Source organism: Suricata suricatta, chromosome 11 (genome assembly GCF_006229205.1).
Source record: "Suricata suricatta isolate VVHF042 chromosome 11, meerkat_22Aug2017_6uvM2_HiC, whole genome shotgun sequence".
NCBI classification, from domain to species: domain Eukaryota; kingdom Metazoa; phylum Chordata; class Mammalia; order Carnivora; family Herpestidae; genus Suricata; species Suricata suricatta.
Genome location: NC_043710.1, coordinates 72,056,400 through 72,068,521, shown reverse-complemented (window position 1 = coordinate 72,068,521; position 12,122 = coordinate 72,056,400). Strand labels below are relative to the sequence as shown.

The window sequence follows — 12,122 nt, the reverse complement described above, 5'->3', positions numbered from 1 at the left end:
TGTTTGCTGTATCATTGGATTTAATGAAATGTTTAGAGGTGCAGTAGGCATGACTTTGAGTAGATAATGAAAGAAAATGCAAAATGCTTATTGATTCATGATGTGGTTTCATCTTAGCTTGGGCAAACCATGCAGTATTTAATACATAGTAGCAGAATATTTACTATTGAAGCTTGAAAAGATGTGAGTTCTTTGTGTGAAATCTTTCATTTATGCATGTGAGAGGGTTTTCTTTTTCTAATATTTTTACATTGTAGTACTTGTTTTGCTTGTTGGGGGTGTTTGCTTATTTAATACATTCCGTCAAGGACAGAAATTACATGTTGTTTTCCCCCCCCAAAAATAAGCAGGAGTGAATGATGGATATCTGTGATATCAGGAATACATAATTGTGCCATTTATATAAAATGCTATAAAACCCAGACTAATCTATAGTTCCAGAGAGCAGATCACTGGTTCCCTGCAGAATGGGGGTGGGGGGGGAGGTGGCTAAGGAGGGCATGGGGGGGTTAGACAGCAGCACAAGGGAACTTTTTTTGTGAGGATGGTGGATAAATATGTCAAACTTAGAAAATGTTATACTTTTAAGATTATGTAGTTTCGTGTCTTCAATTATACCTCAATAAAGCTATTTAAAGAACAACAACAACAACAAAAAGAACCACTGGGGAGAGAAGGCAGTTGTATAGAGAAGCAGATGGAGAAAGACACTTCCTCTGTTTTAGAAGAACATGAGCCTCATGTACAAAGGAGACACTTGAGCTGCGGAATGGCTCTATCACGTTGGAAGAAAGAGCACCTGTTGTGGAATCGCAGACTCAACCCCAATCATGGGCCAAGCGGGGAGCAGGGGACAAAGAGGAGGATGAGAGAGAATGGAACCTGTAGGCCACATTGGGTCTCTGGGGAGAGGAAAGCCAGTTCTTTAGGCCAGGTGACAAGTATACAGCAGGTGGGTCCTCAGTGCTGAATTCTGGTTTAACCAAATGAGATTAAAAACTAGAGGAGCGGTGTCTGGGTGGCTCTGTTGGTTGAGCATCAGACTCTGGCTCAGGTCACGATCTGGGTTCACACTGAGTTCGCTGCTGTCAGCCTGTCAGTACGGGGCCTACTTCAGATCATTTGTCCCCCTCTGTCCGCCCTTCCCCTGCTGGTGCACACACACTCTCTCTCAAAAATAAGTAAACGTTAAAAAAAAAAAAGTAGAGGAAATCTTCTGTGCTGATGAGAGTCACACTCACTTAATTAACATACCTGCACTGAATACTTAGCTCATGGATTTGAGGCAATTAAAATGCACACTGAAGAGCAAGATCCCCTAGTCTTTTTCCTTAATACAATGATTATTATTATTATTTTAAAGATAACCTATTGTGGTAGCCCTTAAGTTTGCCAGCAAAAACAATGTCCTGCCATCGTTAAAAGTATGTTACAATTTGTGGCTATGTACCCAGCATTTGACATGGAGGGGTGTTCTATTTCAACCCAATTTAATTATATGCTCCTTTTATATATCGTGGATGGCTCACACTAGTAGAATTGTTTTGCCTGGTGAAAAACTGGCCATGACTTGTCATAATGGGCTGGTTTATAGAACCACTGAAGTATAGTTACTGCCCATCATTCGGGAATTATGGCACCATAACAACCCTTTATTTACATATACTGCTGAGACAGTAAAAACAGCAAATAGATTTCTTAAATCGAGACGGCAGAAATTTCCCCCCAGGGCACTTGGCCCTCATTGTGGCGGTAACATATGCAAGTCTAAATAACTTTGGTGTCTGTATTTTGGCAGTGCATCATTTCATGGACAGTTTATAACATTCTAATAATAAAATGGACTCTAAATTTGGACTTGGGCTTCACGAACATTAGATGGTAATGCACACAGCAGAATCTCTAAGTGATTTGCGAGGAAGGTTTAAATTTGCTAATCACACTACTGCTGAGAGACTCGGCAAAGACGCTGAAGTGTGATCGCAGCTGGGCTACTGGAAGGCGGTAGAGCCTTCAGCTCTTGGAGTGGCTGACCTAGTTTATGTTAGCAGAGAGATCACATCTGGGGGACGTCAGGGATGCTTTCATTTGCAGACTCCCAGGCTTCCAACAATAGAAACCTTCTGCCCCCTCTCCCTGCCTTTTTGGCATTTCCTATTCTTTCTTTTTTGTGATAATATGTTTTGGGGAAAAAATTATTGGGGTAAATCATCATGGCGTCATTGACTGTTTTCCTGCCCTGAGATTTCATGTAAAGCGCGTCTCTTTGTTCCTGACTTTCTACCTCTTTATAGAATTGTCACTAGATTTATTTTTAATATATGCTTTTGATTTATTTAAAAATTTTTTTAAAGTTTATTTATTTTGAGAGAGGCAGAGACCACGTGAGTGGGGGAGGGGCAGAGACAGAGAGGGAGACAGAGAATCCCAAGCAGGCTTGTGCTGTCAGCGCAGAGCCCCAGATGGGGCTCAAACCCTGGAAACCATGAGACCATCACCTGAGCCCAAACCAAGAGCCAGATGCTTAACCCGCCCAGTCAGGTGCCCCTTAATACACATATTTTAAATGTATGCTCCAAATCTCCACCACTACATCTCCATTCCTGGAGTGGTGGGTTCAACTCTTCCCTCCTTTTAACTTTCTACTGAATTTATATGTCTGTGCAACAAAAGATTGCTGGGGATGTCAGTGACTCAGACGGCAGCGAATCATTCTCCAGTGACACACAGGTGGGCCAAGGGGGCAAATACTTAAAAGGGGGTCCTATTCCTCCCTAGTCCTGGAAGGGTGTGGGGTGCTCTGGAGAGGGGGGAGCTGTGATAGTATCTCAGAACTCCTGGGATCACCACCATGTGTCTGTGGGCTGCTCCAAGTGTTCAACCACGCTCTGCTATGATCGCCAAGCCCCAGGCCCTTCCTAAAGCAGAGTAGGGAGGCTGGCCAGCATCTTGGGTGAGTACTCCTGTCACTGAAGACGCCTGTGTAGGTTATGCCCATAAAAGCAAGTCCCTCCCGGCCCCCTCTCCTGCCCAGCAGGTGCCCGGGCACGGCGCACTCACCCCCGGAGGGCAGGCCGGCGCAGGTGCCCCCGTGCTGGCACGGGCTGCGCTCGCAGGCGTCGGGGTAGAGCACGCAGCCCAGCTTCAGCTCGGTCAGGCCCACCACCTCCGCAAAGCTGCTGCGCTTGTTGTGCAGTGGCAGCTCGTTGTTGTTCAGCGCCACCGAGTCCAGGCAGCCCTGGAAGCCGCTCAGCACCTGTGTGACCCGCGTGTCCGTCAGGCTGCGGATGTTATCGGCCTGCACCAGCGCCCCGAAGTAGATGGTGCTCTCGGTGCTCAGCGTCTGGAAGTAGAGGGGCGCCCTGCGCCGCTCCACGTAGCTGTCGTCCAGGGACAGGCTCGTGAAGTTGCGGTTCAGCTCCAGGAAGACCGAATGCCAGCTCCCATCGTTGACAGCGCGGCCCGAGATGCCCAAGATTCCCGGGCCGTTGCCACAGTCCAGCTGGAACCACAGCTTGCCGTCCACGATCTGCGTGGGGAACGAGCACGGGAGTGCTGGTCAGTACGCATCCGGCAATACACTCCTGGACACCTCGTCCCCACCCTGTCCCAGGAAGGCTCTAGGACGGACAGTGCCTTTGATTCAGTTGTAAATCTGCTGTGGTCTGATCGCTCCCCTATAACGGCCATGCAAACGCATGCCTGAAATGTCACAAATCTTGCCACTAGTAACCCAAACACAGCTGCACAAATCCACAATTCTATTTCGGAATGTTCCCGTTCTTTGGACCTTTGCCCTCTGAAATTTCACAGCAACATCTTGTTTAGGGGTCTGCTTATTCTCTGCACCCTTCTTAGTTATTACCACCACAGGAATGATTTCTGTCAACCCAATATATATTTACAGATATTTATTGAACATCCATCCGCTAGGCAGCATTCTAAGCACTATGGAGAACACCGTGAGCAAAAAGAGTTAGTATCTCTGACCTCATGGGGCGTATGTTTTCGGGAGGAGATTTCCATAAATCAAATAAGCATAGAAATATGTATCTACTCCAGGAGTTAGTCTGTGTGAGGGTACTAAGGGGAGAGAAAGAGGCCAGGTAGAAATAAAAGATCTACATCCCAACTTAGTCCATACATAAGATTTTAAATCCCTTCTCTATTAAACACTAGCACATTCTTTAAAAATTTAAAAAAAAATGTTTAATTTATTCTTGAGAGAGAGCAAGTGAGCACGAGTGGGGGAGGGGCAGAGAGAGACACGGGGGCACAGAATCGGAAGCGGGCTGCAGGCTCTGAGCTGTCAGCACAGAGGCTGATGAGCTGCTCCAACTCACAAGCCTGGAGATCATGACCTGAGCCGAAGTCAGACACTTTCCTGAGTGAGCCACCCAGGCGCCCGGACACTAGCATATTCTTGAAACAATTCTTTAGGACGGCTGCTCATCATTTAGGGTAAGATCATCCCACAAAATGCTCAGAATAGAGCTACATCTCTTCCATGACACCTGGCCCTCCAGAAGGCTTTTCGGTTAACTGTTCCTAGCCCCTGGTCTAGGGTCAGCTACAACAGAGACCTGCTTGTTTCTTCGGTTGCACTGGTGCAGGGAAGGCATCCAAGTCAGTTCTGGGAGGTTAACTACCCGGAAGGGGACATTAAACTCAGGAAGACAGTGCGTGCTGTTGAATATGGTGGTTGGCCAAGAGCCGTTGGCCAGGGACTGGTCCTCCATGGAGACCCAGGATCAACTGTTGCTGAGGACACAGGCTGGTCTGTGAATCCTGTTGTCTGCCCTCATCTGCATTTCTCAGAAATGCAAGGTGTCTTGAGGATCCAGGGAATGATGCTGGACCCCCATCTTAGCAACAAACCTATACTTGGCCCTGAAAGGATTCACAGCCAGAGACCGAAATAAAAGCTACTTTTTCTGGCCTTTGCGTATGACCCAGCCAAAAGGTCTCATGGAGGCTGGCATCTGAGACATGCAAGAGTAGCTGGCCTTCATTTAGGATCTGCTGACATTGGTAATCTTATCCCAAAACCTGGGCAGAGAACACAAACTTGTAGAGAGAGGGAGGGGGCAGGGAAGGGAAGGCAGACCTTCCAGGTCTCTGAGAGCTAAGGAGGTATACATGTCAAGTAGATTCATAGAAACAGACTCACCCACTCTTTCCAAAATATGTTTGACTTAGGACAGCCTGATTGGGGTTTTCGCTGTATCACTCGTTCTCACGAATGGAGTATTTCTCTACCTGTGCTTCAGTGTGTCCCACAGACAACTGATTCTTCGGGACTCTCATTTCTGCCTCTGATGATTCTCTGGCACCCTTTCTTCCCGCATAGAAAGTTTATACCACAGAAGCATGTGTATATGGAAGTCAGGGAGCAGGGAACATTTGTTCCCAGAGCCCCAGGCATTTGTGAATGAGGACTCTAACTCAGGCTTTGTCACGCAGCCTGGTGAGAACAAGCTGGCCTGTCTGGGCTTGGGACCCCTTATGTGGAGAACAGAGACAGCTACACGGTACATACATACTCCACTCTGAAATGCAAGTGTATAAATAAATGGAAAAAGACTGGAGACATATTTATTTCTTCTCAGAGAGCTTTCATATGTAATCTGTGCTGTTGCCTTGGTCATTTTTTTGGTTCAACAAAATGGACTGAAATGGATATTGTAAATCATACTAGCATACCTGCTCAGGAACAACTCCTGGGTAATATCCATATTTTTATTTCAACGTTAAGTAATAAAATGATCAAATGCGACTTTGGGGACTTCCTTCTTCCGACACAGTCCAGCTGCCGTTCTGCTCTGTGGCTACAAAGTGGTGTCCCCAGACTATCAAGGAAAATCTGGTGAGGGTGCAATTCATCTAAGATTTTGTAAAAGGATATCTTCAATTAATATGTTACTCGGACCATTCCTCTCCCCAACCCTCCTACCTCTTGGGATAATAAGACCCAAAGTAGCTCTAATGTACTCATGAACATCAAAGTTCTTTAATGAAGGAACATAACATGATCCCATACTAACACTGAGTATGGTTAAGTTTTTGTTTCTGTTGAAAAAACAACAACAACAACAACAACAACAGCAGTGACCTGCTGAATGAATAGGAAGCCAGGTGCATACATCATCCTTAGCTTTTTGAAAAGAAAAATGATCTGTAGCCTCAAAATTCTAGGAGTTTGGAATTATAAGCCTTGTTTAGATGACACACTAGAGTGCTGATAATCAAAGGGTACCTTGCGGAAGTTCATCTTTTCCTATTGCACAGGCTTATTATGCCAGGGAGAGAAGAGAACACTTTCATGTCTGAGTCCGTTCATACTGCAAACTCATGTTCTCATCATATTTAGTTTTTCTCTGTCTTCAGAATAGGGTTTACTCAGTTTTAAAGGATTCATCTTTTAAGGAGACAAAGCTTTTTCAAATCAGAGGGCAAGCTTTGTTTCTTTTTCTTTTGTCTTCTCTTTTTGAGAGAGAGCATGTGTGTGTGCAAGCGAGAGAAGGGCAGAAGAGAGCAAGCTATTTTAATAAAAATTGCACTGTGCAGGAAACTGTAAAAAAAAAAGTCTACATTAATGATCTGAAATGATGTGCTAGGTTGGGGGAGACAAGTGGGCAGTTTGTTCAACAAAATGCATAATTCAGAGAACAGGGAAAGATATTTAGCTCCTCAGTTTTGTCTGAAATCAGTGATGTCCTTTAATCTAGATTTTGAGTGGCTTGGGCTTGGGGCTTAGAAGACAAGATGTTGGAGCAGTAAGAAGAAACCTTGCAGGGGGGAACCTGGGTGCCTTAATTGGTTGGGCGTCTGACTCTTGCTTTTGACTCAGGTCATGATCCCAGGGTTGTGAGATCGAGTCCTGCATGGAGCCTGCTAGGGATTCTCTCTCTCCCTTCATCTGCCCTTCTCCCCTGCTTGCAGGCTCTCTCTCTGTAAGAAGGTTAATTAATATTCTATGTAAGGGGAACTTTTTGAAAACTTATTTTCAAGGCTGCCATAAATTGCTATCTAGTTAAAAAATTATACCATAAATAAATAAATAAATAAATAATGATCCCAGCCCTCCAAACCTTTTCTTTTGATAAACACCTGTACTATTTCCTACTGGCTTGCCTCTGTCAGAGGGTCAGATCCACTACTGACCAGTTATGTTTGGGCAAGGCCACTGATTCTCTCTGAACCTGTTTCCTCACATGCAAATAAAGTAGGCATTCATAACTAGGAGCAGGAGAGTGAGGATAAAAATATGTATGTGGGGCACCTGAGTGGCTCAGTCAGTTAAGCATCTGGCTTCAGCTCAGGTCATGATCTCACGGTTTGTGGGTTCAAGCCCCGCGTTGGGTTCTGTGCTGATAGGTAGCTCAGACAGAGCCTGGAGCCTGTGTCTCCATCTCTCTCTGACCCTCCCCTGCTTGTGCTATCTCTCTCTGTCTCTCAAAAATAAATATAAAACATAAAAAAAATACACGTATGTATTTTGTAAAGTAAACTTTTGGGTATTTTATTATCAGCATACTGCAATTATGATAACTTGACTCACTTCTCAGTGACATTCTCACACAGATCCTTAAAACTCGGGAATCTTGTGGGACCTCCTTGTTAGAAAGATTTGGCCACTCCAAGTGAGCTGTTTTACAAACCAGATGAGCTTTTTAAAATTTCCTTTTATTCCTGGAGTCTAAGCTGACCATCTTCCCTTCATTCCTGGAGTTTAAGCTAGCTGTGTCTGAGAATCATCAAAATAATGCCATGTGTCATCTTTTACTTCCCCACAAAGTGAAATAATGACATTTCTAGATTAACAAGCAAAGATTCTCGTGCTTTTGGTATGGGACATGAAATACGGGACCCGAAACACTGATATATGGAAAGTTATAAATCTCTCCTGGTGTTCTGACATGTTTCTTTTGCAGGTTTGAGGAGAGCCAGAGAACCTGTCCCACCACTTTTATTCTTGCTTTGGCAGCCAAAATTTTCAGTCATGATTGGAGTTCAACTGACATAGCAACCCTTGGTCTAGAGTTTTGAGGGATGATATTCTGCCCTTTGCCACTTCATTGGTTGGGTCTTAATCTTTCATTTTCATCTTAATAGAGCTCTGAGCATATTGCATTTATGTGTTTATGGTAAGCCTAGAATCTCTTTTTGGAAGAAGAGAGGGTATCAATGGTCAACAGAAGAATGAGTGCCTTTATTGCTTCTAAGAGTGGTGACCCTTGTCCATGAACATTTTCAATTCTTGAGATGCCATGCAATTCTCCGACTGTCTTCAAGGGGTGCCCTTCACCCCTACCTATTGTCTCAAGTACGTTTTAGAGAATGTGCTCTAACTGGGAAAATATAAACAACCAAGAGGTGCAATTTAAACAAAGCATTTCAGTGTAGTCATTGAACCTAAGTACAAGGCACATACTGTACCTAAAGCCAATGAAATTAAATCTTGCATGAGGCTGGAAATGTTAAGCAAACAGATTCAAATCCCCTAAGTGGATATTCCTGGCAACTGGAGGAGAATATCTATGATAGTTCAATATAGCTGTGTCCTGCTTTAGGCAAACTCGACATAGGAAAAGCAAACTTACTGAACAGACAGATTGGGGGTGATTAGTCACATCATAAAGGGATTAATGGAAGGGTTCCTTCAAATAGCAACCATCCACCATTTATTAGAATTCCATTTACAGAGACTCAATTTACACAACTTTCAGAAACACGCTTGTTTCATGAAATACAATATACCTTAGGAGCTAGAGCTGCCTAAAAGGTTTAATTATTCTTCTTTCCCATCTCCAGGGATCTGCACATTTTAGACATTTGCCAGTGAAGTGTCAAATGACGAGCTCCATTTTAGGATCAAGCCATTCAGGCCCAATATTCTTGTTCTCCCTCAAATTTAATGCTATATAAGAGATTTGGTAATAGAAAGCATTTGCCTCATAAGGATGTTCGGCAACCATGAGTCCTGTTAGAGCTTGAAGGAGGACAGGAAGGTCAGAGACACCTAAACTGAGCCCTGGGTAGTTGGTCCCTCCGGATGGGCAGAGCACTTTCCCAGCAATGATACACAGCCCCACCTCTTAGGACAGTTTAGCAAGTGATCTACTGGGTGTCTGGGTGGCTCAGTTGGTTAAGCATCTGACTTCAGTGATTCATGAGTTCGAGTTCCACAACCGGTGAGCTCAAGCCTTGCATATGGTGAACTTTAGCCTTGCATCCCGTGAGCTTGAGCCCCGCATCTGGAGAGCCTGAGTCTTGCTTCTCTCTCTCTCTCTCCCCTGCTACCGTCACTCACTTGTGCCCTCTCTTTCTCAGTAACAATAATAAATAAAATAAAAAAATAAAAGAGAGTGATCTGCTGACCCAAGGCAGTTTGCTTCAGGGGCCAGAAGTTGTAAAGACAGGACTTAGGTCTTTGAATTTTTCTTCTTCCATCATGAATATCTGATTTGAATTCATTGTTTGCTAAAACTGTGCATTCTTTACTTCTCTTGTTTTCTTTAAAAACCCTGCTTTATTTTCCTCCCAGAGCTGAAATTCTTCTGGGAGTTGAATATGTACAGATAATGGGGGATTCCCTATGAAAATAGCCAACTTTTAAACTCCAACTCCCTGATCGCTCTGTCTGGCCACCCCATCATGCCCGGCAATACCAGAAGCAGGTAAGTAAACATCTATGTGACAGGAGAAGCTACTGGCATTTAATGTCCTACATTCTTTTCTCCCTCCAGGATTAAAGCCTGGGTCACCTAATCGACTTGGATGTGACCTATCAAACAATCAAAGGACGGAAGCTATAAAGGCCCACCATGATCCCAATTAAGCCTACTGATAGAACCCTCGGAAGGAAAAAATTGCCAGCCATTTCCACTTGTATGGGCACTTCATACTGGTCAGATTGCATCCGTCTCTGAATGCACTTAGAGTGGGCTGGTCTAGGAAGAGACCTTGTGAAAACAGTGTTAGATTAAACACCTCCCTCCTTCTTCTCCCTCCTCCTCCCATACTGGAAGGCTTCATCTGGTCTACAGATGCCCAGAGTAGGATTTTTGATAAAATGATTAGGGCAGCAAGACTGAGAGGTGGTGAGAGCATGCAGAATAATGGCACAGGGTGAGAGAGACTGGGACTCAAGTCCAGGCCTCAGCGCTCGTTCAGTGAACAACCTTGGGTAACTAACTAACTTTCTGAATCTCTGTGATCTCCTTGATCAGATGGGGAAGATCACATATAATATATTTATTACATTAACTTTAGAACAAAAAAACCCAAATGGGGCACATAAAGCTGTTAGTATTAGTGTTGTCTGTGGAGTCATGAAGGCACTGGAAGTTCTGAGCTGCATACACATGCCAGACTTGCTCTAAAGGAAATTTGGCTGCTTTGCAGGGTTTCTGAAGCTGGGAATGATTTAAAAATTGGGCCACAATAGAACATATGGAATCTTCTAGACCCTAGATCTCCAACTTCCTCCCTGTGGAAGAACAGAAGTCACCTTCAGGGGTCAGAGGGGATAGGCCCATATGTGTCCAACAGGACACAGCCTCTCTTTTTAAAGGACCGCCCCTGCCGTGGAATTGATTAGGAAGTGCAGTCTAACGAACTATTGCCCAAGTACGGCTCAAAGGAGGGCAGTCCTTGAACCCACTCTAGAGAGAGATGCCCCAGTATCTGAAGAGCCAATTCTGAAGCCAGCTGTAGAAAAGGAAATGGGGTGTTGGCACACTCCCCAGTCCTGCTGTGGCTCCTCTTTGCCCTCAAGCCAGTTTCTGGTCTTCTGAACTTAAAAGACAAAAAGGATTTCAGCCCCCAATCCAAGAGCCAAAATATTACCATGAGAATTGACTGCAGGTGAAGATAACGCATGTTAATTACCTTCAGAATCATGCAGGGATTTGCTCTGGTGTACATTATAATCCCGTTGCTTTGCAGAGTCCGCAGCCGCAGAGCTAGCCGAAAGTCCTCTTCTTTGCTATTTTCAGAAAGCCTGTATTTGATGTAGCTGTTTCCAGCAAAGCTCAGAGAAGTGTGCCCTGAAAAGACCATTGTGAGAAGACATATATACTGTTAGCATCCAGAAATGGTCAGGGGCATGTGAAATCACCCAACAACTACTAAGCAAGTTGATTAAAGACCATGGGAAGTTGATGAAGGCATTGAGGAGAAACCATTTTTTGTTTAAAAACAGGTTCTCCACTTCAGGCCCCACTCTAATTCCAATGTGGAAAAAATATTAATTCATCAGATACCAAAAAAAAAACCAAACCCAAAAATTATTTGTCTCATGCCAAGAGAAACTTGGTAAATTCTATAACCTGAATTTTCTTAATGTCCCAATTCCCATTTTCTAAAACGAGCACCATGAAAAGATACTCCTTTATTCCTACCACCAATCACTTAGACACTCAAAAACTTTCCACTCCATGAAGCAGAGGAAAGACAAAGCCATTTTCAAAAACTATCCATATTCTCTGAGTATCCTAATGCCAAATAGCCAACTTACATCATTTGCACTAATGTTGAAAGAAGGGAGGTGATGTCTTGTTCATGTGCTGTTACAATTTTTTGGCCATTAATTTCAAGGCTCCCCTTCTCAGAATCCTCAGTCCTCCCCACATTACCCAATTCTGCAGTCACCCTCTATTTTTACTGCCTCCAACTTTATGTTCTAACAAGCAAAGTCATGCTGAAAAGCTGTCTTGCTGGGGTGAGAGGTGGAAAGTGTGAAAAACACACAGATGACAAGCATGGACAATCAAAAGAGAAAGGAGAAGGGAGATGGGCAGAAAGTGACATCTGAAGCTAGGAGACTTGTTGGCTTCCTTGGCACCCCACATACGACCTGCTGTGTGCACAGGGTGTGTGCGGGGGGGAGGGGCAGCATAAGTATCTTTTAAATCTAAGCCCTAGATGACTTCAAAGGCAAGTATGCCAGTGATCTCTTCACTTTAGGGGCAGCTCTATTCTTGAAGTCAACTGTGAAAGAGCTTTGGCTTCCATGTTTGAGAATAGTGCTTCTCTGTGCAAGGGATGAATTTCTAAAACCCAATGCTCAGCAAAGTGCCTTGCACATAGGAGGTATAATTGTTTTGTTAATAAATACT

At 44.2% G+C, this 12,122-nt stretch overlaps 1 protein-coding gene across 2 annotated transcripts in view; it reads right to left on the bottom strand.

Annotated features, from left to right (window-relative positions):
- The window catches only part of FAT3 (FAT atypical cadherin 3), a 525,182-nt gene that overhangs the window by 28,086 nt on the left and 484,974 nt on the right, over positions 1-12,122 (bottom strand). For both annotated transcript variants that reach the window (XM_029914807.1, XM_029914808.1), the window contains exons 22-23: positions 10,894-11,051; positions 3,061-3,529 (exon numbers count right to left, since the gene is read on the bottom strand). In XM_029914807.1, coding sequence (XP_029770667.1) covers positions 3,061-3,529; positions 10,894-11,051 — 627 coding nt within the window. The remainder of the gene's footprint in view (positions 1-3,060; positions 3,530-10,893; positions 11,052-12,122) is intronic.